At 42.4% G+C, this 23,988-nt stretch overlaps 1 protein-coding gene across 3 annotated transcripts in view; it reads right to left on the reverse strand.

Moving 5' to 3' along the window:
* ME1 (malic enzyme 1) overlaps positions 1 to 23,988 on the reverse strand; it is a 1,705,192-nt gene that overhangs the window by 1,075,223 nt on the left and 605,981 nt on the right. For all 3 annotated transcript variants that reach the window (XM_044065993.1, XM_044065985.1, XM_044065999.1), the window contains exon 3: positions 5,249 to 5,382. In XM_044065993.1, coding sequence (XP_043921928.1) covers positions 5,249 to 5,382 — 134 coding nt within the window. The remainder of the gene's footprint in view (positions 1 to 5,248; positions 5,383 to 23,988) is intronic.

Consider the following 23,988-nt stretch of genomic DNA (forward strand, 5'->3'; position numbering starts at 1 on the left):
GGATGGCAACATACAAGCAGAAAAAATGTTTTTAGTCCCGTTACTTTTACCGCTGTGGCGACCCCTAACCGGGAAAAGCCGAAACAAACTTTTATACACAGGTCACACATTTTTATCAACCAGAGGAGAAGTTGTAGCTAGCAGTTAATCAAGAGCTGAAGCATTTTATCTGGTTGCAAGAGTCAAGTGGGATAAGCTGAAAATGTATTTCAGAGCTACACAGTTAAGGCTCCTATACATAGCACAAGCAGAAAGCTATAATTCAAAAGTAGAACGGACAATAATTAAACAAGAGGGAAGCTCAAGAAACAAGGACAGCCTGGGATTTCGGATTACAAGTTTTTTATATTTATAAAGCAGCAGAAAGTATTTTAAAAGCTATGCCAAAACGGGGATGGAGAAACGAGATTCTGCTGATACGAATTACTGCAATTATGGAAACAGACAAGGGGCTGGGGGGGGGGTGGAATTTACTGGAGAAAACTGGCAGAAGAACCAAGGTATTTGGAGCAAATAGAGAGGGAAAGGTAATACAATTGGAAGAGGCCATGAATTTATTTGGCCTGCAGGCTAAAGATCGCCTTCCCCATCAAGTACGGATATTACAGTATAGGCAACGAGAAAGAAATAGGGGATCCTAAGTGAAAGACAAGGATTGGTAGAGTTTTCAGCAGAATCAAGACTAGAAGCTGCTGCTAAAAAAGGGATAATCTGTAGGGCATATACAGAGGAGATTAAAAAGGATAGGGAAGAGAGACTGGATAACAATTCACAAGGAAACAATGGTGGGGGGGTACATGCAGGACTCCCAAATATGCAACAAAGTCTAGAAGATTTAGGATCTCTGACTGGAAGTGTTTTCATAACTATTTTTATACCCTAAATAGAAACATGTATTTGGAAACATTTTTGGGGAGTTGGCAGACTAACAATTCCCTGCAAGCCACTCTATCAGGAAAAACTGTGTGAGCAAATTGGAGTAACTAAGGAAATTATTTTGTTGAGCTACAATACACAATTATCTTGTTCTACAGCTGCTGATAACATGCCTCCCTACTTCCTTCAGACAGCAGCAGACTTTCTAGCTCTCCCAGTCTCTATACTGATAAATCACTCTCTCTGAATCATGTTCTCTGTATCTGAAAATAATTCTATACTCTACCTATACACAGAGGTATAACTCCATAGAAATCTCCAATTTCAGACCCATAGCCATCCTGTCACCTCACTCAAATATATTAAAAAAAAAAAATGTGTGCACAAGCAAGTCATGGAACACTTGCTTCAAAACAATCTGCTTACCCCCACACAACATGGCTTTCATCCAAAACATAGCACCTCTACTGCCCTACTATCCTTTATCAACACTATTTCGCTGGCCAGAGATAATAAACTAGTGGCATGCTTATTCCTAAACCTCTCTAAAGCACTTGATACAGTCTGTCGCTCCTTTTTCTAGACAAACTGTCTAACCTTAACTTCACCACCTCCGCCACCGCCTGGTTTGCTAGTTACCTCACAGACATACTACAATCAATGATAAAATGTCTCTCTGCTCTCTCCCCTCCTCTCCCTATCAAAATGGGCATTTCCCAAGGATCTATTCTTGGTCCACTACTCTTCAATATCTTTACTAATCTACTCTACCCGTGCCCTCAGTCATTCCTCATCCAATATGCTGATGGCTCTGCAGTCACCATTGCAGACACCCTCTCTGACTTAAATTCTATTACTCAGAAATCCTTCAACTCTGTTGAAACCAGGCTCTCTAACAACCAGCTAATTCTGAATAAAAAAAAAAAAAAAAAAAAAAAAAAATCTTATTTTTCTTCCCAAAAACCCAAACCTCAACTCCACTTTTGCTATCCATTCTCTAAAATAACACACCTATCATAGTTGAACGCAACAAAAAACTTCTAGGGGTCATGATAGATGACCAACTGAAATACGATTTACATGTTAATTGTATTAAGAAAACTCATCTAAAACTCAGCCTCTCATACAGAAATGAAAAGTTCCTATCCAGCAAAGCTGAGGTCTCCCTATCTCATGTCCATCTCTTACCACGTCTACTGTAGAGCTCTCAGATCCTCACCAACTCCAAACCTCTCTCCAAACTAAGCTAGAAACTACCTATAACAAAGTTGTCATTAGAATTACCCCACCAGCTTCTCCTCTCTTAGCTTCAGATCATCAACAGTCTTTGTACCAACCATCGTTTTGTCCCACCTTGTCTCCTCGTATCTCCTACACCCCTTCTAGGGCTCTCCTAAGCTCAGACCAAGATCTACTACAAACCCAAGAGCAAAACTGGTCAAGACCTCTACAGCTATTACCCTACCATTTCTTGAAACAAACTACCACTAGAAATCAGAACACTCAAAACAATTTAAATAGCCACCAAAGACTACCTAAAAAGGTGCAGGTCATGCCACTGTATTCACCCTCCATAAACGGTCTTCCTCTCCTATGAACATCACGGTCTGCCCTCATTGATCTTACTTCAGTTATGTGTTAGCTCTCTTAGTCATTTTATCCAGGTAATTAAAAATAAAACAAACTTGTTGGATAACACACGGCAGGCAACACTAACAGAAATACAAAAAGTAAGCAAATTCAAGCATGAAACTGATTGGTTAGTACCATGATGCACTATTTAAACATTGCTATAATTGTCTCAGTATATCTGATGAAGCAGAGAGGACTCTACAAAAGCGCTTACTTTTTGTATTTCTATTAAGTGTTGCTTGCCCAGTGTTATACAACGAGTTTTTGTTTTATTTTTGCTCTTCTTAGTTTATCGTTGGTTACTTCATCCAGTTTTGGGGATTTTATTCTAATTATCCAGGTAATTACCTGTCACTCAGTCTTAAAAATATTTCTACTGATATCACTGTATGATCTTCACTAACTACCTTGGCTGTACTTACAAACTTTGCATGCTGTTAATGCACAAATCTTAAATGTCAACTCGAACACTAATTAAAGTTTTATGCTTTTACTGTTCCAATTTGAAAATGTTAATGCTTTCTTTGCAATTACCATTTTCCCCTGGCCTCGGCTGAAAAAGGGCTGACAGCTCAGCTGGACAAACCAGGTCAAATGTTGTAAAACAAAATAAATAAAAATAAATTAGAATTGCCTACACATAGGAAGACCTTGGTGAGTCTAATAAAGGTAGCTGCCGAAAAAAACAGTTACTAGAAAATGGAAATCTAAATGTACACCAACTGTACTAGAAGTAATGAATATAGTAACAGATGGAAAAAAAATGGAAATTGGATCTTTAGAAAAGGGTAGGAGCAAATTACTTAGAAAAAAATGGGAATTGTGGAAACAATACATACAGAAAAATGTTTTGGAGGAGAAATGTGGTACAAAAATCCAGCAGGATTTGATTGAGCTATGCAATGTTTAACTGACAATGACTGGATAGATTATAAGTGATGTAGAATGTTAGCAACTAAAAATATCAATATAGTTTGTTTTCATTTATACCAGTGTATGTTTATAGCAATAACCCATGCCTGGGTGTGGGTAATGCTGGATTTACCCACGGTTGGCGTGGTTTGGTCCCGAGGGCGAAGCCCGAGGGACCAAACAAAGCCACCCGTGGGTAAATACAGCATTACCCACACCCAGAAGTGGGTTATTGCTATTATACCATGACATTATTTAAGAAAAGAAACTATTACTTTTCTTAAATAATGGCATAGTATAATGCCTGTTTACTGCCCTTCCGCAGATGTCTGGCATCCGCGGCAGTTCTGATGTACTGCACGCCTGCGCAGTACATCAGAGCTGTGGGCAAAAGCAATGGAGAAAGCAAGATCTCCGTTGCTTTTTTTTTTTTTTTTTTTACTGTTTTCACCATGTTAAATGGGTTTAACATAGCGAAACAGTTTTAAAATAAGCAACGGAGGTGTCCCCTGCTTATTTTTAACTGTCTCGCCATGTTAAACCCATTTAACATAGCGAACAGTAAAAAGCAACGGAGATCTTTCTTTCTCCGTTGCTTTTTAATGTCTCGCTATGTTAAATGGGTTTAGCATAGCGAGACAGCTTTAAAATAAGCAACGGAGATCTCTGTTGCTTATTTTAAAGCTGTCGCACTATGTTAAACCCATTTAACATAGCGAGACAGTGTTTTAAAAGTAGAGTTATACTAATGGAAAAAAGTCCAGGCGACCGGACCTTTTTCCATTAGTATAACTCAATTTACAATGTGCACGCTGGCCAATCAGCGTGCACATTTTGGGGGGGGTCATGGTATAATATTAAATAATCACTCATGGCAGAGGCAAAGATGTTTCTTATTTAAAATTATAATTTACGTACTCGCCATAACTAGGCATCTGTGTTGTCCATTTTCATTCTTCCTCACTTATAGGTTCGGATCAGATCCTCACATCCAACTTGGCCGCATTTATCAGACTTTGGATCCAACCCTCAAGCCCCTCCCTCTACCCACAATGTCCTACTCCATCCCTATTGCCTCAGATTGAGATTCCCTCCACAAGTGAGGAAGAATGAAAAGGACATTAGATTACAAAATACCTGTGCTCTCTCTTTAAATAGTTAAATTAAAAAACAAAACCATGATCACCTCACAACCACTCTTTAATGATTACAACTTTGAACACTTTCATCCTCTGTATCCCGGGATAGCATTAAAATATTCTGGCTCTTAACAGAAAAACTATGGTACATGTGAAGATGTGTCACTGTTTATAATGCAATGCAGGCAAAGAAATTTATGTTACAATACTATCATACACCAGAAAATAAAACTGCAAAAAAAAAAAAAAAACTTTTTCTTGGGTGGTGAAAGCCAGGGTACCTTTTTGGCTAGGTTTGTATAGGCCCCTAAGGTCAATAGCCTAGTACCTACCTATGAACAGGTAAACAAGAAAACCAAACTGCTCTTCTTACTGCAGAAATCTCTGCATCTTTTTAAACTTCAAGGGCATGCCAAAATTCCACTTGCTTTAATGCCAATATTTCAGAAATATTGTCACGCCAATAAGCTTCACCTTTTTTGAGTTTAGAAATGGTTAATACACTTTTTGCTCACTGAACTCCTTTTGTACTACTGACTTGTTAGCCATAACAATACAGTAGAACCTTCAGCTGCTTGCATCCTCCCAGTTATATCTATCCAAATACACCCCTGAAATTCATCAAGCTGTTGAAATACTAATTTTCTAACAAGTCAGGCAGGTAAGACAAAGACTCGAGATATAGGTACCTGTCTAGATCATTTGACTTCATATCATAATTCCTGAGGATCCGAAGAACTTGAACGTCCTGACTGAGAAAACAAGGGGGCAGCAAGCCATGAATACCCAACTGAAGTCTTTCCTCCAAAGTAAATGCCATGCCCTGCAAAATAAAATATTTTTTTTAAATTAGATTACCAAACAGAAGACTGTACACAATAATACACTATGCAAAGTGGTAGAAGTACCTAGTTGCCAGTGATTTGAAGAGCTACAAGCAAAGAACTTCACACCTTGGAGAATATTTTCTCTTATGTCACCACATAAAACGTGTGGCTTTGTTGATTCTCATCCTCTGTGCAGCATTTCTATGACATTTGTCCTTTTCGGTATACACTAGGTTAGGTTTCATGGGATTTTATTACCTTTTTAGGAGTTTGTTTTACTGGTTCTTGTATGTTCAAATCAACTATATAATTATATTTCCAAATGGTATGCCAGAAAAAAAAAATCCTACAATCAAAGGACTAGATGCCCTGTTTTCTTACTCTGTAGATGAAGTCTTAAAACAAACTTGGCTACACAATCATTACTGCTGTGGGAGAGGGAACTTTTCCTAGACTTGAGAGTGTTAAGAGCGGTCTCTCTGGATGTCATCACAACTGAAACAGCAGTTTAGAAAAAGACAACAAAGTTGAGATTACTGGCTGAACTTAAGTCCCTGCATCTAATAGATTCTTACCCCTTACTCCTGGGAAACTGCAACAGGACAGGTGCCTTAACAATTCATTTGTCTTTCCAACTATCAAACAGCCATCCAAACAAAGAAAAACAGAAATGTTTTGATTTTTGAGATTTGTGAACACTGGAGTCAAACATCTGGTACATAATCTGAGGACTGTACATAGCCCAAATGGCAGAACTAAACCAAAAGTAATCGTGGAAATTTGGACACTTCTGAAATGGTACCAGTGAAGTGTAAAACTAGACATCCTTCATAACTAGGTAGATATTTCTAGAATCTTATTCTATGCAGGAAAGTAGTCTTCAGCAGAAAGTCATGCTGGGCAGTATATGTATATGTAAAAAACAGAACTGGTATGTGGCATTGCGGGGGACAAGAAACAGCCTGGAGCCGATTTTTCTGACTGGTAAGTACCTACTGTATTCCCTTTTTACTACTAAGTGTAAAGCTTGATGCAGTTCATACAGAAGTGCCTCACAAAATTCATATTTGTGATTTCTGAACAAACTAGCTCAAAACTGGCTCCAATTGCTTGCAATAAACCTCACTTATCAGTATTCAGCTCCTGCACCGAAGTGTAAAATCTGCTTGCTAGGGTTATCCCCATCAAAACTGCTAGAAAACAATACAGAAAGCACTGCACTTGGAAAATTAAACAGATTCTAACATAAGGGGGGAAGTGAGTTCTGAATCTCATTATAGTTTTAATGTGCATTTGTATGGGAATGGGGTTCTGGCTCCCTAAGCCTCCAAATATAGGGGGCTGCACCTACCATAGTCTTGCTGCTTTATATATACAAACTCCAAGACTGCTATACCTCAGAGAAAATACTCAAGTGTACAACTCCACATAATTTTGACACCAAACCAGCACTGCTCCGCACAGAGACAAGGGGACAGCGGATGACATGTTCTGGCTGAGGATACAAGAGGACATAAGGTGGAAGTAACCCAAGTGTTATAGTTTAACATTATGACAATGCATGAAAAAGGTCTTCAATACCATCCTTTCATTCGAAATGATGTGCAGTGAATGGTATTCCTAATTCCAATACAATCATACCATTCATGTGTGGTGTTCACTTATCCAGTCTGTTGATTAAGATACAAGCAGAGGAGGGAAAAATGTTTAACCTTGTAAAGTTTGACACATTAGTCACAAAGAGAACTCAATTTTAAGTTAAGGTACAAAGGAAGGAAATCTCCAAACAATGTGCAGTCCAGCCTCCAAAGATCACATTTACTGACCATGTGAAACTTAAGAATGCTAGACTTCCAGCCCAGAATTCACAGAAACACTCTTCAATACAAAAGGAGCTTCCTGGTAGCAAGCCAAGAGCCCTTATACAACATCTCTTGGTGAATGTGGAAAACTTATCCAACAAGGTGCTGAAGCAAATTCTGAAGGAAAAATGCACAATCTAAATTCTGCATAGAGCCAAGACATTCAAAATAAGATCCATTGACTGGGCTTGAATCAGGAAATAGTTTGAATACATATAAATGAGAATGCCATGAAATCTCAATCCTTGATCACAGAGAAAAGGCCTAAAAATCAGTATTTACAGATTCCTTTTTATGACAAACTATGGAATAAAACCTCTCTGTAAAGAATGTACACAGTGGGACTACCAGTTGGTGCACCACTTCAATCTCTAACCTTGTTTCAAAGTGTCCAGTCTCTCTATAATAACCTTTTATACCAATGCACACAGATGTCCAAGTCTTGAGGGTCTGAAGACACTTCAGTTACCACCCTCTAGTTCTGAAGGACTGGATCCGAAACTGTGGCCATCTCAACTACTTTTTGTGACGCTGCTCAGTTTTCCTTCCAAAGGAAGTTTAGTATCCCTTAACTGTGGCTTAGCCAAGAACTTCCTATGACCAGCAAACACCTATTACTCCCCCTAAAGTAGTTACCAGCACCTGATGGAGGATTGACCACTGGCCATGTCTTCCCTTACTGTCTTTTCTCACATCCTTTTCTCTATGCTCATTGTTATACAGCTGCATATACAAAGTACTGTGTAATGAAAATTATTCCTCATTAAACTAGCTGTAGGAATGTCCTCAACAACCAACATCTACTTGTTCTCCTGCCCCATTCCCACTCCAGAAAAACTACGGCCCAACAATACTTAAAAGCCCTAAACAGAGCGACTGTTCAGGTAAATAATGCTTCCAGTTAAGGTCACTGCAGCATCAATACTAGCAAAAGCTTCTTCCTCTCCACCAGGATAGGCTACAGGACCTTGTAATACATTCCAACAGCTGCAATTTCAAAACAGTTCACCATCATTTAACTGCTTCTGGCTGCTCACTCATGTTACCATCACTCCCAACTCAAGTGGACGTTTAATCTGTGTCCAATTGTTTACATACTAAAAATATTAAATTTCAAAAACCTGGTGTGTACTGGAATCACTGGCTTCCATCTTTAACCATAAAGTCTGCTGTGACAGTTTAAAATGCCTTCCATGCATTCCCTGATACCTATATGTAGTGCTAGGTATCCTTTTCTTGTGCACGTGTGCTCTGCTACCTACAGGCATAGCTAGGTTGGGGCAAAGCAAACATCTATTAGGTGTGATCATAAGATGCAGATTTTTTTTTTTTAGTGCATTACAGACATTCAGAACTGAATACGTGTGGTATAAACTGTTGCAAGTCTCTTGCTACAAATGTAGTTAGTGGTTCATTATAGTTTAAAAAAAGAATTTTTGGTAGGGGTGTCCACAAGTATAAAGGGACCTTTTTTTTTTCTTTTTTTGAGGGGACACCAGATAGGGGAATGGCACAGGGTGTCAGAATTGCTGTACTATCTAAAGCTTCATAGGCAGTGACTGGGCTATCAGCACAAGAACTATTTTAAGCCTAGCCAACCTTAACCCAAATTTACCAAATCCTCAGTAACATGTCTATAGCAAAATTAATTTTAACGTTAGAATACAGGCTTGTACATAGGTTCATACTAGGCTATCTGTCCTGGGGCATTTATAAGCCTAGCCCGATTGTGTTTGGCTTACGCCACCCCTTGATTTGAGTATACTGTGACATCCCCTGATTTGAGTATACTGTGCCCTTTTTAAAGTTTAGTTTACTGTGCCTCTGTCTAATAGTGACATGGAAGTAATCCCCAGGACAAACCTGCAATCCCCCATCCACTCATCAAGATTCTTCTTGAAGAGAGTCAGTGAGGTGCTTTGCCTAACATGAATTGGAATTCTATTCCAGAGCGAAGGGAGCCTCTAGGTTATGAATCTGTCCCTCCAGCATGTTCTATTTATTTCTGTGCTGAGGTTAAAGTCCCTCGAGCGCGTGGCTCTAAGGGATTTAGATTTACTGAGGTGGAGCATGTCCATTAATTCTGGGTTGGACATAGCTTTATATGACAGGCATAGATCGCCTCAAAGTAGGCGGTATGCAACTGAGTAGAGCTGGAGTTTAACAGAGCAGCATATGGCATCTGTTTGAGTCCCTTGATCCTCCTGGTGAGGTAGTTTTGGGGTCTTTCTAATTGCTGCAGGTGTCTGGTAAGGTACATCCCAAAGGGGGCATTGTATTCTATGATTGGCCTGATGAGGGATGAATAAAGGGACACTATTACCTCTCTTGATCTAGATGCGAATCCTTTCATGATGAGGTGGGCTATGTAGAAGGTCTTTCCTTTGACAACCACATTGCCAAAGTGGTTAGAGAGATTGCTATCAACTTGGGTCCCCAGATCTCTAATTACTTTCTCTGTACTTAATGGGTTACCACCTATGTGGTAATTTGTGGGCACATTGTTTTTGCCAAAGGGTATGACTATACACTTTTTGGCATTTAGCTTTAGACCATGGCTTTGGCACCAGTTATCCGTCCATGTGAGACCTTTTTGAAAGATGTTTGTGTCAGCTGGAGAGTCAATTATGGTGCCCAGTTTGCAGTCATCTGCAAACTTGGTCAGCCATAGTCCTCCCACATTGGCCTGTACCTCAGAAAAGTAAATACCGAACAAGGGAGGTCCCAGGACAGAACCTTGTGGGATGCCACTTGTGACTGGTTTCGAGTCTGACATGGCTCCAGCAACTCTGACTCTGTGGGTTCTGTCTTTGAGCCAGTTTGCGACCCATCTTGTGACATAAGGATTTATATTTAAGCTGGATAGCTTATCTATGATGCCCGAGTGAGGTATTGTGTCAAATGCCTTTGCGCGGTCCAGATAGGCTGTGTGGACTACCTTCCCTTCATCTATGGCCTTGGTGACTGTTTCGAAGAAGTCGACCAGGTTCAAAAGGCAGGATCTGCCCTTGACAAAGCCAAATTAGGTAGGATCTAGTGTCTGTAGGTCCCCAATGTCTTTGTTTATGAGTTCCATGATGATCCTCTCCATAGCCTTGCATACTAGGCTAGTCAGGCTTATGGGGCAATAGTTTCCAGGGTCCGCAGAGGCGCCACCTTTGTGGAGTGCGACCACTGTTGCTGTATGCCATTCTTTGGGCACATACCCTGTAGTGAGGCTGAGATTGTACAGCAGTTTTACTTGACGGATTAGTTCTTCTTTGAGTTCATGTAAGACGCAACCAGGGATGCCATCTGGTCCCATGGAAGCAGTGTTTTTTTGCTTTGGAGAGGGCGGCCTTCACCAGAGTATCAGAGATGTTTGGGAGGCTGCACTCTGTCGGGATAGATACTTGCTCTTTTGGGGGGGAGGGGGTGGAGAAGTTTGCACTGAACCCGTCTGCCAGGATATTGACGATGTCTGTGGCTTCAGTGTATTTTTTGTCGTTTAGAATCAAATCAGAACAAGTCTGGGAATTGCATCCCAGGCTCCTAACAACTGAAAAAAGCCTTATGATGGTCTTTAGTGTCCTGTGCAATTTTTCTCTCGAAGCTGGCCTTGGAGGATTTTATGAGGGATCATAATTTTTTGCTAGGACTGATCAGAGATGCCTTCCCTTTTAGGGATTTTGCTCTATCATGTAGTAGCTTCCTCCTTCTGTTGTACAGTTTATTTATGGCTGGGGTCCACCAGACTGGACGCCTGCCTTTGGGTGATTGGGTCTTGATTTTGTTTGGGATAGCATGATCCATAGAATGCGTTTATATAGGATTTTGCAGTTTGGGCCGTAGTTTCCACTGGCCCTGGGGCCATGAAGGATTCCACTTCGGTTTTGAGAAGTGTGAAGTTTTCTTTTGAGAAGTTTTTCACTGTGGTTTTCTGGGCTGGGGGTGGGGTCAGGATGTGGATAGCCAGTGAAATTAATTTATGGTCTGATCTTACCAATGAGGGATATACTTCTGGTATAGAACATAGAGTCCCCATGTTGGTAATGATCAGGTCTAGTATGTTTTCCCCTCTTGTGGGAGTGGTGAGCATTTGAGTTTATAAATTCCAGGAAACTTTGGGCTAAGGTGCTGGGGCTTGAGTAATGCTCCCAGTCTATGTTTGGGTAGTTGAGGTCGCCCGATATAATGGTGTTCGGCGAGATCTTGGTGTTCTCCAATGTTTTCAGGAAAGCCGAGTGGGATGGGTGGTCTGTAGGATGCTATAAACTGAAAAGCAGTCTTGCCCACTGTCAGTTGCACATGGATGGTCTCCGATACTTCGTGCACTGCCACTAACTTGGAGATATGGATATCCTTGATAAATATGGAAACTCCCCCTCCTTTTGTGGTTCGGTCTGGGTTTTGGGGCCGAAAAGTATGATATGAGGTATAATCTGGTAGTGCTGGGGTGCTCTCTGGAGCCTTGAACAAGGTTTCTGTCACTGCACAGATATCAATGTTCTCCATACTGAGGAGAGCTTCGAGTGCATGCACCTTGAGGTTAAGACTTCTGGCGTTTAGCAGCATTACCCTTAGTTTCTTGTTCCTTTTGCTGTCTATGGAGGTGGGTTTGACTTTTGAGCCTTGCCTAAAAAAGGCACTATGGGGGTGGCAAGAGCCTTTGCCAATATCCGAAAGCCCAGGGGTGACAGGTGCAAGCAGTCCCTAGCGAAGCAACGTGGCTTGTCAAGCATGTCATCCCAGGCTGACAGACACTGGATCCCCTTTGAATGACACCAAAATTTTAGCCAATTGTTAAAATCGATCATTTTGTCTTTATACTGTGGCATCATTCTAGGTGAGGGTAGGATGCTGCTCAAGGTCAGGGTCATACCAGCCTGGGCTACATGATCAGAAAGCTCCTCTACGTCTCTTTTCATGTAGTAGAGGGAGGTACGTCTCGGGTCATTCACGCCAGCATGTACAATGACTGTCATATTTGTATTTGCTTTGGAGTAACCTGAGTGCTTGCGTTATGTGGCAGATCCTAGCGCCCGACAGGCAGCTCACTGTGACCTTCTCTTTATTCAGCTTGGTGAGCAGGACGTCAGTGTGTCTGACAATAGAGTCACCTATTACAAGGGTATCAGGTGTGTTATATTCAGCCTTAAGGGCTGTGACTGCTTGGCACACTGACTGTGTGCTATGTGTTGTACGCGTTTTGTTTTGGGGTAGCGTTTGCTTGGATGTCTGCTTTGGAGGTCTCTGTTGCTTACGTAGATTTTTATTTAGAGCCTCAGAGTATGTTTTTGTGTTTTTATGCGTTTGGTTCGCTGTTGTGGTGGGACTGTGTGATACTGGAATTGTGTTGTGTGAGGTTACCTTCTCCTCCTGACTGGTTACACCAGTTTTGAGATGAGAGCTCAGCCTCCAGTTTGGCTATATGGTTGCATCTCTCATATATTTGAACCTGTTTGGAGGAGGAGGGTTCTCAGTGTACATGAGACAGTTGCAACATTGCCTCAAAATTCCCAGATTCACCAGCTGGACTGGAGAGGAAACCACTGGCTGACCTTTGGACATGCTAGAATAATAAAGGGAACTGAATTAAAACGGACGAATAGGGGACAAGGTAATCGTAGAGAGTATAAGAGTAAGTAGTGCTTATGGTTTATTAGGGCTAACTTGTAAGATTACTTATTTGGACCAGTGAGGGGCCTTAGAATGAGAATATGGTGTTTAATTTGAGAGATACAGCAGTTCTAAGGGAAAAAGTGAAGAGCAGACTGTGGAGCCAGGAATAGTTTAAACCCAATTAGGCAGCGCTGCCCAATGTTGCGCTATGCGCAAAACCGCGCAAAACCACACAAAAGAGGGTTTTAAGAGAGGGAGATCAAGGAGTTTGGAATCGACCCAAAATGGCCAATAAAACTACAGTTTCAAGGCAGTAACCACTCCCACAGGGGCAGGCATGCTGCTCAATGTTCATCACTGCCACTGATGAACACAGAGACTTCCCTTTAGCCGAAGCAAACAATGGCCTCCAAGAAACTTACAAACAGTTCAGAACAGCAAATCTGTAACTGAACTTTTTTACATCTCAGAAAAGTGGGAAAAAAAAGCAAGATTTTTTTATTTTTTGTTCACAAACTGCCCCTGTCATCAAGTACACAGGTGTCAAACCAGGAGTAAATGTCACTTCCCATCCATTGGGCCAAAATATGCTTGAATAGGGTTTGGTATGAGGTTCGTTTCACATGGATGAGAAGCCTGTTCCACAGAAGGGTACTGGGTGAGAGACATACCCGTCCCTCCAACATGCCCGTCCCTCCAACATGCCTTGTTTATGTCTCAGATAAGATTGCAGTCCTTATGAGTATTTCTGATGCTACTTGCTTTGCAGATGTGCAACAAATTCATCAGTGTGGGATCACAGGATGTCTTGTAAGCTAGGCATAGATCACCACTTAGCAGTCTGCAAGAGAGGGAGGACATGGATAGGGCTTTTTGGGGGTTGTTGGGAATATGTCACTTTTACCCATTCCTTCGACAATTACTCTCTCAATCTGTTAACCAGATTTCAATATCCTCAGGTAACATGCCTAACGTTTTTCTTATATATTTACTATCTGATAACCTTGTAGGTGGGCTGGCCTGAAGACCCTTTCCATCCATGGGCTAATAATGAAAAGTCATTAAATTCAGTAAAGGAGGTACACAAAGAGGAAGTATTACACGTTAAACAAGAATATAATATGAATAAGCAAATAGCCTGTCAAATAAACCCTCTTTAATGTTCTCCTGTTGATATAAATGATAAGAGCAATAGTGTTTTGGTGCTGCTCAGCTGATAATTAACCATCTCTAAAACACAGAGTTATTATGGATATTTTCTGCTAGAGCTTTCTTGAAGTCCACAAGGAAACATTACATCTTATTTCTGGAGGAAGTTTATTCCATAATACACTGCCTAGTCTGGAAAAAGTACACTAACCTACAGGGGGGTTTTAAAGGAGCTGGATAGATGCTAGCATTTTGGGAGTTTCAAAGTTAGTACATGCATACATCCTAAAGGGATTTGAAAAGACAAAGGGTCTTGCAGCTGGGACCAAACATTGGAGCTGGGACCAAACACACTTCCAGGGAAGTAAATACTGTGGAAAGAAATAGACAGGGAATTGTTATGGCTAGGCTTGTATAGGCCCTAAGGCCGATAGCCTAGTACCAACCTATGAACTTATGATGCACCTGGCCAAGACTCCACAGTAGAAAGATACAGTGGTATCTAGAGAATCACAGAAGCCAAGAGACCAAATTCCTGAGGTATTCCCTCACAGTAACCAAGTTTGAGTGGAAAACTTAGAAACTGATTTAGATATATTTTTTTCCTGTGGAAGAAAGTAATAGTGGTATCTAGAGAATCACAGAAGCCAAGAGACCAAAATCCTGAGGTATTCCCTCACAGTAACCAAGTTTGAGTGGAAAACTTAGAAACTGATTTAGATATATTTTTTTTCCTGTGGAAGAAAGTAATCAGGAACACAATCCAGTGTGAAGGAGACCAGAAAGATTTTTGATTGTTATCTTGGAATCCCAGCTTGAGTAAGAGACCTCTCAACCCAGAGGGATTCCTGACAATTTGCAGAATCTGCAAAATCAGCAAGTTGTCTAAATAAGGAAAAATGCAGCTAATCTGTAGTCTGCAATGAGATATAGCTGGGGCTAGACACTTTAGACTGCTCATTGCTCCAAGAGTGTTCACAAAGGGTAAATGAAGCAAAATGATCATGTGATCCACACACACACAAGCTTAAATGTCTGAAGTTTGGATGAACAGGGATGTGATGAGCATCTTTTAAGTCTAGTGTTACCAGGAAACTTGCAAGAGGAGGAAGAAGAGTTAACAGGTTGTGAAGTGATATTTAAATTTGGGAACCATCACAAATAGTTTTAGGAAAGAAAGATCCAGAACTGGTCTCCAAGCATTTTCTCTGGCACCAAGAACATCCTTGAATAAAAATCCTTCCCCAAATGGAAAGGAAGAACTGGTTCCATCACTCCATGGTGCATGTGATGAAGAACCAACGGAAAAAAAAAGTCTGAGCTGGAGGATGGAGAGTGACCCACTGGAAAGGAGGAACTTCCTCCCACTATCATCTGTAACTCTAGTGAATGATCTTCAGAAACCATTTGTCTAAAATTATCTGTTGTCAAAGAGAAAAATGGAGATTCAGATTTTCTGGAAGAAAAACAGGGACAAGATGGCAGGGAGTCACAAGGTCTCTTGAATAGTCATTCAGACTGACTGTCCTTTGTTTCTAAAGATTTGAGGCTTCTTTTTTTGGACCCCACCCCTTACAATTTCTTCTTAAATGTCGGTTTACCTGTGCTTTGTTGAGACTGTTTATTCTGCTTTTTGCCAAAACTGGATGAGGAGTTAGAGAATTTTTTACAATAATTTGGAAAAAGAGGGCTGAAAAATCCTGGAGATACCCTACACCAGCGTACCCCTTTCATCACAATTTCTGATCATCTCTGCAGTAGAGGGGACAAAAATGAAATCTATCCAAACGGAATTTAAAAAAAATCATTTTAACAATCTGGGAGATTCTGCGAATGCAGCCATGCAAACCTCTTCAAAACACTAAATTGCTATAGCCTGGGGTGGCTCCTGGTATCAGACTGCTGGGCTGCAGCCACCCCCCCCCAATTCTGTCAAAAAAAAGTTTTTATAAACTAGCAGCAGTGCGAACTGCAAACTAGTGTGTAATGTTGAGGATGCGTTTATTTTCGGAAGACAGAGCTGTGTGCATGAGTTCCATTTTTTAAAAAAAAATATATATATTTTTTCTGTTGCTGGACTGTAAACAGTCCAGATTAGGAAGACTGCATGCATCAATGAACAAACCCTGAAGTCATTGCGGATTTAACCACAGTAAATCAGAATCCACCTGGACTGTTAAATCAGCAGCCCCATCATGTAATCTGAGTAAATAACGTGGCTACTCAATCCTCCTGTTGCTCTTGCATTCAATTCCCGTGCTTAAGTTAAGTTAATTTGTGGGGGAGAGAGCAAAAGAGTTAGATGGATGGGTGATCATGATTGAGAAGCCAGGACTGAGTGGATTATTATTAAATTTAAATAGATACTTCTTTGGTAAGAAAGAGAAGCCAAGGATTCCTTGGCAAGGAAGTTTTTTTTCTTTTTAATCAACTTAAACAAAAATAAGAAATCCTGAATTAAGCTCAGAGTGGGCTTTATTTATTTTGACAGGGCCAACCAGATACAGTCTGCATTTTTTTCCTGGCAGGGTCAACAAGATCAAAAAAGAATAAGACACACCATGAAATAATGAATCAAAGTGCATTCACGCCTAACAAAGGCATGTCATCAGACCAAAGAACCAAAAACTGCATTCTCAAACATATATATAGGCCTACAGAAATAAAAAGAAGTTATGTCCTTACCATAACATTCCATGTAGAGTGTTCATCTCGCCTTTGTTCTTACACACGGGTTCGGAGCCGATCCTCAGCTCCGAGTCGGCCGAATTGCAAAGCTCTGAATCTCAGAGAAGCTACAGACCAGCCCATATCCCACAATCCTTCCTGCCATTACTCAGATCTGGTTTGCAAACAAACTAGACCAAAGGATCCAACACCTGCGGTTAAAAGCATACATTCACTTCAGCCATTCAGAGACACTCTCTCACCACAGCCATTCAGAGACACTCTCTCACCACAGCAATAACTAATGGTCTAAGCATATATCCCATGACACATGGGACCATATACCCCGCAAAGGGTCAAGACACGTCGAACAGACTCTAATCCTACCAGTTCTTCCAAACACATGGGGGGGGGTGTAAGAACAAAGGCGAGATGAACACTCTACATGGAACGTTATGGTAAGGACATAACGTCTTTATGTAAGAGTGTTCAATCTCGCCGTTCGTTCTTGCAAACGGGTAGCGTCCCTAGCTCCGTGACCCCGAGTGACTCATGGAAGAACGTTCCTAAGCACAGTGGAACCAAATGATGTCCTATCCTTGGAGACAGTGTCCACTCTGAGTGATGAAAGTATGTGGTTTAGACCACGTGGCTGCTGCGCAAATAGTGTCCAAAGGCAAGCGAGCCGCATGAGCTATAGAAGTGGAAACTGATCTGGTAGAATGGGCCTTGGGTTTGGTTGGTAAGGATTGCTTTGATTTAGAGTATACAAATGTTACAGTCAGCAAGCCATTTAGATAGTGTACGTTTAGTAATTGCCATGCCCTTTTTATTGTCTGAAAATGCGATGAAGAGCTGATCCGTTTTCCTGAAAGCTTTGGTCCTATCTAAATAAAATCTTAACTGCCTGTGAACATCCAACTTGTGCAACATATACTCCAGTTTGTTAGTATGGTTTTTGAAAAAGGTAGGGAGTTCTATAGACTGGTTAATATTCGTTACTGAACATACTTTTGGAAGGAAAGATGGATTTGTACGCAGAGAGACCCTGTCTGGATGGAATATCAAGTAAGGGGGTCTGACCGATAATGCCTGCAGCTCCTGAGACTCTACGAGCTGAGGTCACTGCGATGAGAAACAGCGTCTTCCATAAGAACTTTAGGGGGCATGACGAAGCAGGTTCAAAAGGTGGCAACATGAGTTGCGACAGCAGCAAATTCAGGCTCCATGGAAAGAAAGGTTTTTCTGACAGGCGGTCTAAGATGGAAGGTTCCTTTCATAAAGGCTTTAGAAAGTCTGTGAGACATAATGGGAAAACCTCCCTCACCAATATGGAAATTTGATATGGCCGCCAACTGGAAGTAGAAGCTCCTTCATAAAAAAGGATGGATAAGAATTCTAAAATTTTATGTAGAGGAGCGAACAAGGGATCTAAGTTTTGACTAGATGCCCAATATACAAAGCGTTTCCACTTACTCGTATAGAGCTTAGTAGTAGAAGCTTTATGAGAAGCAACCAGGATGTGTTGAACTGCCGGAGGGAGTAGATGTAACCTGGCTAGGCAGGGAAGTGGAGCAACCAAGCTGCTAGTTTGAGGGACTGTAGACGGGTGAGGAACTCCCGACGAATGTTTCAGCAGATCTGGTACTGGGTCCAGAATCCAGAATCCATGGTTCCTCTATTGGATGAGCTCGAAGAAAGGGAAACCATATTTGACGAGGCCAGAATGGGACTGAGTATTATAGTCCTTTCCAGGTTCCTGGCTTTCTGTAGAAATCTGGGAATCAATGGAGTCTGCGGGAATGCATATAGGAGACCCGGGGGCCAATCGTGCATCAGTGCATCCCTGGGGACATCCCCCGGAATGGGTAGAAGGGCAAAGTAGCTTCTGCATTTTGCATTCAACAGGGAAGCAAACAGATCGCAGCAAGGCTGGCCCCATTTTCGGAAGATCTTTTCTGCCATCTGTGAATTGAGGGACCACTCGTGAGGTAACAGGATGGCTCTGCTCAACCTGTCCGCAATGACGCTGGATGACCCTGGGATGTGTGTTGCTATCAGAAAGCGACCCGTGGACTCTGCCCATTGACAAATTCTCATGGCCTCTCTGCATAACGGGTAAGACCTGGTTCCCCCTAGTTTGTTTATGTACCAGACTACAGACATACTGTCTGTCTGAACTGCTACTGTTCCTAGAGTTAAGAGGGCTTGGAAGTGTTGCAACGCCAGGAACACCGCCCTCAACTCCAGAACATTTATATTTAGAGTGTACTCAGTGCTGGACCATTCTCCTTTGACTGTTCTTCCCTGAAAAAGGCCCCCCCCACCCTATCAGGGAAGCGTCCGTGGTTATTGTGGGACTGGGTAGAACGAACGGACGACCCACAGTGAGGCTCTGATTGCGCACCCACCATGAGAGGTCCCGTCTGCAAGATTCTGTTATCCTGATCTCATGCGCTAGGAGTAGGTGTTGGAACGACCACTGCGCAAAGAGCAGCCATTGAAGAATCCTCATGTGTAACCTTCCCAATAGGGACTGCAATTAGTGTGGCGGCCCATCAGTCTTAACACCAGTTTGGCTGGGGCTTTCTTGCTGACTAGAAGGACCTGCTGTTTGAGTGTTGAAGCTCTTACTGGGGGGAGTTTCAGTAGTGTCGATCGTGTATTTAGATCTGCTCTGATGAAGGAAATGTATTGTGAGGGCGATAAGCAAGACTTTTCGAAGTTTATGGATATCCCGAAGTGGGAACAAAGGCCGATTGTATAGTCTCTGGCTTGCAATAGGCGACGCTTGGTGGTGGCGATGAGGAGCCAGTCATCCAGATAGGGAAACACCCAGAATCCTTGTCTCAAGTGAGTTGCAACTACTGCCATGCATTTGGTGAATACCCTGGGGGCTGAGGTGAGTCCAAAGGGCAGAGCTCGAAACTGAAAGTGACTGGCCCCCAGCTGGAAGCGCAGGTGATCTCTGGACGATCTGGCCATTTTGATGTGGTAGTATGCGTCTTTGAGATCTAGAGAGCACATCCAATCGTCCTTCTGTAAGAATGGAAGGATCGATTGAAGCATGACCATCCGGAACTTTTCCTTCTTCACGAAGTTGTAGATATGGCTGAGCTCTAAGATCGGTTTCCAGTCCCCTGTCTTTTTTGGAACTAAAAAGAACCTTGAGTAAGTTCCAAATTCTCTTTGGTCCGCCAGGACTGGTTGGATGACTGTTTTCGAGCAGCTTTGAAATTTCTACAGATGCTAGCTTTCGCAGACGGGGTGGCACAACTTTCTTTGTAGAGGTGGTGTTGAAATTAAGGGGATTTTGTACCCTCTGGTTATAATGCTTATTACCCAAGAATCTGAAGTAATGTTTAGCCAGGCCAGTGGGTATAAAGCTAAGCGACCCCCGACTGCCTCCAGACCAGAACAGCCGGGCCTCCCTTCAGAAGTGCTGGAAAGGCTTCCCAGGGACGGAATCCCTGTCACCCTGGTTATGCGGACCTCCTCTGCTGCCGGGGCGGCGTCTTCCATTTCTACCCCCTCCTCTGCCTCTGGAGGGAGTATCACTCTGTGTGGTCTGGAAAGATCCCAGATTCTTACGTAACCACATTTTTCCGCCTTGTTGCCCTTTGGGGTACGGTCTAGTAGGAGCGGAAAAACAGACCCCGACAGCAGACAGGGTCTTTCCCTCTTGCTCGCACTGAGTGAGAGTCTCAACCTTGGGCCCGAAAAGTGTGGCACCGTCAAAAGGGGCATTGGCAAAGGAAGACTTGAAGGCTTCCACAAAGGAGCACAGCCGCATCCATGATGGTCTTCGAAGAGCAATCGCTGAAGCTGCAGCTCTACTCGATCCCTCGGCTGCATACGAGATGAGCCTCATGGATGAGTTTACTATGGAGGTGAGGGTGTTAAGTTGTGCTGTTACCTTTTCTGAAACAGCAGCATCTGTGTTACCCTGGAGGGTATCTGTCAGCTCCTTGATGAGATCCCTCTGCAAACGTGTGAAATGGGTCAGGTAGTTTAGCGAACGCATGGAAAAAGTCGTTGAACTAGAAATGCGCTTCCCATATCTGTCCATAGTCCTAGAATCCTTCTTGGGAGGATGAACAGATGAGGAAGACTCAGACATCTCCATTTTCGTGGCTGCCGCCACCACCATAGCGTCGACAGGGACTCCCCTTGGTGAGATAAGATTTATCTTGGGGGGCAGTGATGAACTTGTTTGGTTTCCTAGGGACTGGTTCCACTGTGTCAGGTGTCTCCCACACCCTTCGAGCAATCAAATCCATTAATTCATCGAAGGGCGGGGTCACCCAGGAGGTGGAAGGTTGAGCCCCAAAAGCCTTCAGCAGCACCGACTCATCCTCAGAGAGGGCTAGGGACTGCCAATCACCCCTTTGTTTCAAGATCTCCAGGATGTCTACAAATGACACATCCTCCGAGGGTGATTTGGGGGACCCCACTGCCTCACCCAAGTCGGTGTCAGACGTTAGAGATTCCTGTGGGGAATCTATGCGCCACCTCTTGCACAACCGTTTCCTTGGGACCTCAGAGGGGGCTTCTGGTGAGGCCTCCAAGGAACAGGGGGAACCCTCTGGAGGTGGCTGAGGTAATTGGGCTCGACGCTTGGGCTGGATCGTGGGAGCAGAAACAGAAAGTGGCCCATTTGGGGAAGGAAAAGATTCCCCTGATGTGGTTGTCTGTGCAGACAATACCTTCCTCTTAAGGTCAAGGCCCCCGAACCCCTGGCCGAGGGCTCCCCCGGTTCCAAAGAACACGGAAGCATCCCAGAACCAGGTGCTGTGGGCTTCGACCCAGAGGACGGAGCCGAACCAGTCTGTGCCGAGGCCCCGAGAGGGAGAGTCGGCACAGACAGGTCGGTACGACTGTCCCGGAACCGAGCAAAGACAGTCGGCTCCGCGACTCCCCTAACTGTTCCGAAGGAGTCAAAGGTGTCGATCGTGCAATGGACGGTTTCGGCACAGAGGGCTCCACTATCAGGTCATCTTCTCCCGGCTTCGAGATATGGATGGGTCTCGAAGGAGGACCTGATGGAGATATGGGGAGGCCTTCTAGTTTCGACACCAACTGGGAGGAAACTGCAATTAACTTGGAAAGGGCAGTGTTTTCCATGAGTTTCTGCATGACACAATCCACATCTGTGTCAGACAAGGGTCTGGAAGAACGGGTCGAAGGAGCCAAAGATGGCACAGACCAAAGAATGGACGGTGGTGGCAGTTCCAACACCGGTTCCAAGATCTGGGGCTCAGGAAAAGACAAATGTTAGATGCTGGGCCCAGAGATCTGTGGAACCGGCGAACGAACCCGAGAAGATGAACTCAGAGCCAATGACATGGGCTCCGACATCTTCGACCCCTTATAGGATTTAGAAGCCTGATCCAACTTGTCCAAAGCCTCTTGAAAGGCAGGCTTCAGCAATCCTCTGTCTATGAGCATCCTGCGTCTATCTGTCATGACCCTCCCACTAAAGGAATGGCAAATAGAGCAATCCTCTTGGAGATGGAGAGGGCCAAGACAATAGATGCAGGAAGCATGATTGTCAATAATGGACATTTTCTTCCCACACTGACATCTTTTAAAGCCAGATTTAGCTTTTACTGACATAGTACAATAACAATAACTGTGAGAATAGAAAAAAAATACTAATCTTATAACAATATATACATATGAAAAAGGTTATATACAGAAGACACTCCGAACCCGTGTGTAAGGACAAACGGCGAGATTTAACACTCTTACATTGTATATTAATGTTTTAATTGATTATTTTTGTTTTTTTCATTTATTCTTTGTAATATTGTTATATTAGCATAGTTTGGAGCTCATCTCCCCGGGCCTCTACTGAAAATGGAGATGTATCCAGTTAGACTTGCCCGGTCAACAAATGTAAAATAATCAATTAAAATGCCTAATAAAACAAATAAAGTGACTTTAATATAGGTTATAAAGGGATCACTTCACTCAAACCAAACCCTAATAGCTTGCAGTTTAATCCATCTCACCTCAGCTGTATTCAGGAACATTAGTAATGTCACCTCCCTTGCATCTTTGGGCACGAGTTGAAGACCAAAAATCTAGGACTGTGTAGACCCATGCATATTCACATGTTTGGTGAGGCATTTAGTCAACTTAACCCTAAGGTCACTCTTATGCTCAATGATTTGTTCTCCAAGGGATCTGTTCACCTTCCAAACAAAAACAGAAACACTAGGAACACAGATTACCAAATAAATCAGATCAGTGCTCCTACATGTAGCCATTAAATCAAGGCTGTATGTAAAATTAGTATCTGCATGCATAAAATAATTACGGCCAAAGACGTACTTACAAGAACTACACAATCAGCATGGAAAGGTACCTCTCGGTGCAGAAATTCCCAGTGGTCTTATTCTGTTTTTAACAAATGACACGAGTGATTTACTATTTTTAAAACAAAAAATTAGGTCTTGTGCCAACAATCCTTTTTAACTTGGAATCTACCTGCAAGATGGACGAATACTTATGCTGTTACATACCCTATCCATATCACTGGAGTATGCAAGGGATATTCGGGTTGTATCTCTGGCCAATCCCCCATTACCATTAGTCATCTCATTCACTATATCAAGATGAGGAACTTCCCTCACATTAAAACCTGTAGCACTGGTGGACAAAATCAAACCGGGATCATCACTGGTAAATTATATTCAACCATATTCATTAAAGAATTTCCTTGTTCAAGGCTATTAGTCAAGATAGCTGGAACAGCTTTATAGGTCACATCAGACACTGCACCATCAGTTCTATTGGAACCTACACCATTGGCTAACTGATTTCCAGAAACTGGCCCATTAGCTGGAGTGGTTGGCATATCATTATTGGTTAAAATACCTCTGATAAAATCACTGGTAGAAGCTAATGCAGACTGATCATCCATTCTGCTAAAGGTATCAAAATATTTTTCATCCCTGCCCCTTCTCTCCTCAACAATCTCATTGTAGATTTAATGTAATTGGTGGACTAACCCCTACTAATAAAATCATTAGTTAATATCAAAATCTTCCTGTAAGTGTAACTCATTATTCAACCTGAAATATCTAGTAAACTGCTCTTTAAGTACATTTCTGTAGATATAACTGGGATGCATGCTCAACAAGTTTTTTTTTTTTTTTTTTTTTTGAGAGGGTTTGGTATAGACATTGGTTTTAACTGAACCTTCAAACGTTTTAGTAATCATAATATCTAAAAAGTCTAGTGTTCAGCGAATGCAGAGCTGTAAATTTCAAAAAAGTAGTCGACCCTCCACTGGACCAGTAATCAAGGAGCCTCAAG

This window comes from Protopterus annectens, chromosome 1.part0 (assembly GCF_019279795.1).
Source record: "Protopterus annectens isolate FY-2018-M chromosome 1.part0, PAN1.0, whole genome shotgun sequence".
Taxonomy (NCBI): domain Eukaryota; kingdom Metazoa; phylum Chordata; order Ceratodontiformes; family Protopteridae; genus Protopterus; species Protopterus annectens.